At 45.9% G+C, this 3,007-nt stretch overlaps 1 protein-coding gene across 1 annotated transcript; it reads right to left on the minus strand.

Moving 5' to 3' along the window:
* Window positions 1–196: 196 nt before the first annotated feature.
* Window positions 197–2,999, minus strand: LOC104956421 (eukaryotic translation initiation factor 4h). Its single transcript, XM_010783906.1, has 3 exons — window positions 2,916–2,999; window positions 2,339–2,518; window positions 197–1,322 (listed from the first exon to the last, which is right to left on the minus strand). Exons 2-3 carry the CDS (start codon window positions 2,493–2,495, stop codon window positions 1,183–1,185), a joined length of 297 nt encoding a protein of 98 aa, XP_010782208.1. The 5' UTR covers window positions 2,496–2,518; window positions 2,916–2,999; the 3' UTR covers window positions 197–1,182.
* Between the last annotated feature and the right edge of the window lie 8 nt (window positions 3,000–3,007).

Below are 3,007 nucleotides of genomic sequence, written 5' to 3' on the forward strand. Positions count from 1 at the left end.
AAAAGACTTATAAACATATAAAATAAGATTTAACGAGCGATTCTCTTCCGAATAATTCTTTGAGTGTGAATGAAGAGGCTAACACGTTAGCTTAGCCCTGATCCACCAAACTCCATGCAGACGTGTTTTAACTACTTTTCTTGACAAACACAAATTCTTTTTACAAAGTGATTCCTGCATCCTGTTCCTGCGTTTGTCGCAATTAAATCACAGCTAAAACGTTTATTTTGTTAGCAGTGAACCAGGTTAATTAAAAAGGTGCACATTAAGATAGATAAACACATAAATTAATGATTAAAGAAACATTTGTTTTGCTTTAAAGTCGCTAAGTTTTGTCTGAGTAAAAAAGCAAAACATGTTTAAAGGGGGAAGAAATACAAATCGGGGGTTGATTAGAAAAAGCAAAGAAAGAAGCATTCATCCATTTTAGTGTTGACTGATCAGAGGAGTCGTAACTGCAGGCCACGCCCCCTCGCTGCTACCTTTAACCTGCGCTGCCTTCAGGGTGTGTGGGACATAATAAAACATTCCCTGACAGACGAAATATTTTACATTTCTCTTACATTCAAAAGCTTTAGTTGAGGTGTCCGAATATCTGGCGTTACATTTCAGCACATCATCGATCTAAACTACATGTTGTTCTCCAGAAAGATGTGAACCATCCTACTTAAACAAACAAATAAATGCAACTGATTTAACCGTATGTTGACCCTATAAGTGTACTTCATGGTGTTGTTAAGTTAAAACAGGAACAGGCCTTGGTGTAAAAACTAAAAACGTTTCTTAATCACTAACGGTATCATACTAATAATATTAATTGTCTTTTTCTGAAAACTCAATCATGGATTCTGTCCCGATGCCAATTAAACCCCGCCCGCCTGTGACGACAGGAAGACGAAAAGGAAGCGTCCAGAAGAAGGTGAGCGAAATAACTACGGATTAAACGCCTTCGGGGAGAAAAAGTGGGCGGGGCCACAGGACGTGACATCACAGTAAGCGGTGGCGAGGGGGCAGAAAAACACAAAGTTCAGACATGCATCACGAGCTGCTTGCTGTGTTTAGGGTTATTATAATTCATCAGTGAAGAAGAAGAAGAGGAGGAAGAGGAGGAAGGAATGCTAACTCGGCGTTTATCTTTCCCCCGTGTTAAAGTTCTCTGTCTCCCCCAACCCTCAGTCTCTTTTATTGGATGTCTTTGGGCATCACCTCCTCTCGCGGCTTCGCTCCTCCAAAGATGGCCGACTCGGGGTTGGCGACCTGGTTCAGCGGCACGCCGACGGTGCGAGGCTTCAGCTGCAGCCGAGGGCGCTGTGCTCGCTCCTCTGCAAAACATGGAGAGAGAACACGAAGGTAAAACACGGAGAAATCCCAGAGGTAAAACACGGAGAGAGAACACGGAGAGAAAACACGGAGAGAGAACACGGAGAGAGAACACGGAGAGAGAACACGGAGAGAAAACACGGAGAGAGAACCCAGAGGTAAAACACGGAGAGAGAACACGGAGAGAGAACACGGAGAGAGAACACGGAGAGAGAACACGGAGAGAGAACACGGAGAGAAAACCCAGAGAGAGAACACGGAGAGAGAACACGGAGAGAGAACACGGAGAGAGAACACGGAGAGAGAACACGGAGAGAGAACACGGAGAGAGAACACGGAGAGAGAACACGGAGAGAGAACACGGAGAGAGAACACGGAGAGAAAACACGGAGAGAGAACACGGAGAGAGAACACGGAGAGAAAACACAGAGGTAAAACACGGAGAGAAAACCCAGAGAGAGAACACGGAGAGAGAACACGGAGAGAAAACCCAGAGGTAAAACCAGGGTTCATACACTTGTGATTTTCAATGACTTTTACCTAATAATGACCAAAACAATGACTCTTTCTCAGCGGTACCACTGAAAATGGTTTATTTGAACATGGGACAGGAAACTAAGGTCTGAAACATGTTGTGCCAATCTAAATCAAATAGTAGACTTGCTAGCTTCTACACGCTAAAGAAACTAAAATCTCTCACCAGCAAAACACCTCGACAGTTAAAAGCCATTTTAGGTTTCATTACTAAACGATACAGTTTGTATTATCACTATAGTATTACTATTTCGGCTATTAGATCACTTTTGTTACATTTCCATAACTTTTCCAGGACCTGGAATTTGCATTTTGAATTTCCAAGACTTTTCCAGGTTTTTAATGACCGTAAGAACCCCGTAAGACGTGGAGTAAACTAAAAACACTGATTTGAGAATCACTCAATGAAATCCCTCATTCAAGACGTATCGAACTAGATCGCTGATTTCAGAATCACACGGACACAGACAGGAAGTGATGTCACCTTCAGACGGTTCCCTGAAGTCTGGGTCCGGCCCTCCTCCTCCTCCGCGGGGGGGAGCTCCCTCTCTGAAGCGAGCTGGCCCCCCAGGACCACCAGGACCCCCCGGGGCCCCCCTCCTGTCACCGGGGCGACCGGTACCCCGACTCCGCCCACCCATGAAGTCGTCATCTCCTCTGAAACCTAGAAACAGACAGACAGGTGAGTTACAGACAGGTGAGTTACAGACAGCTGAGTTACAGACAGCTGAGTTACAGTCGGACGGCCTCAGGTGTTCCTGCGGTGCCGGGACCTGTCAGGTGACCAATGAGCATGAGATGGTGAAAGGCATGCTGGGAATAACAAAATTACACCAGGGAGTGGTCCAGCAGCTTCAAGAGGCGGAACCAAACTGTGGGGTCAAAGGTCAACAGGGTCTGTTTCACTTTAAACTTTAGCTTAGCTTTCGGTGTATTGATGTAGTTTAAGTTTTATACTATAGAGAGGAGAGAGGAGAGAGGAGAGAGGAGAGAGGAGAGGAGAGGAGATGAGAGGAGAGGAGAGAGGAAAGGATGTAGTTTATTCCTCCAGCTCTGCTGACCTCCGTCCTGATTATCGAAGTCCTCTCTGGATCCTCGACCTCCTCCTCCTGGAGCTCCTCGAGAGCCTCCTCGTCCTGCAGGGGACAGGGGG

This window comes from Notothenia coriiceps, unplaced genomic scaffold, assembly GCF_000735185.1.
Source record: "Notothenia coriiceps isolate Sejong01 unplaced genomic scaffold, NC01 NC01_scaffold00026001, whole genome shotgun sequence".
Lineage (NCBI taxonomy): Eukaryota > Metazoa > Chordata > Actinopteri > Perciformes > Nototheniidae > Notothenia > Notothenia coriiceps.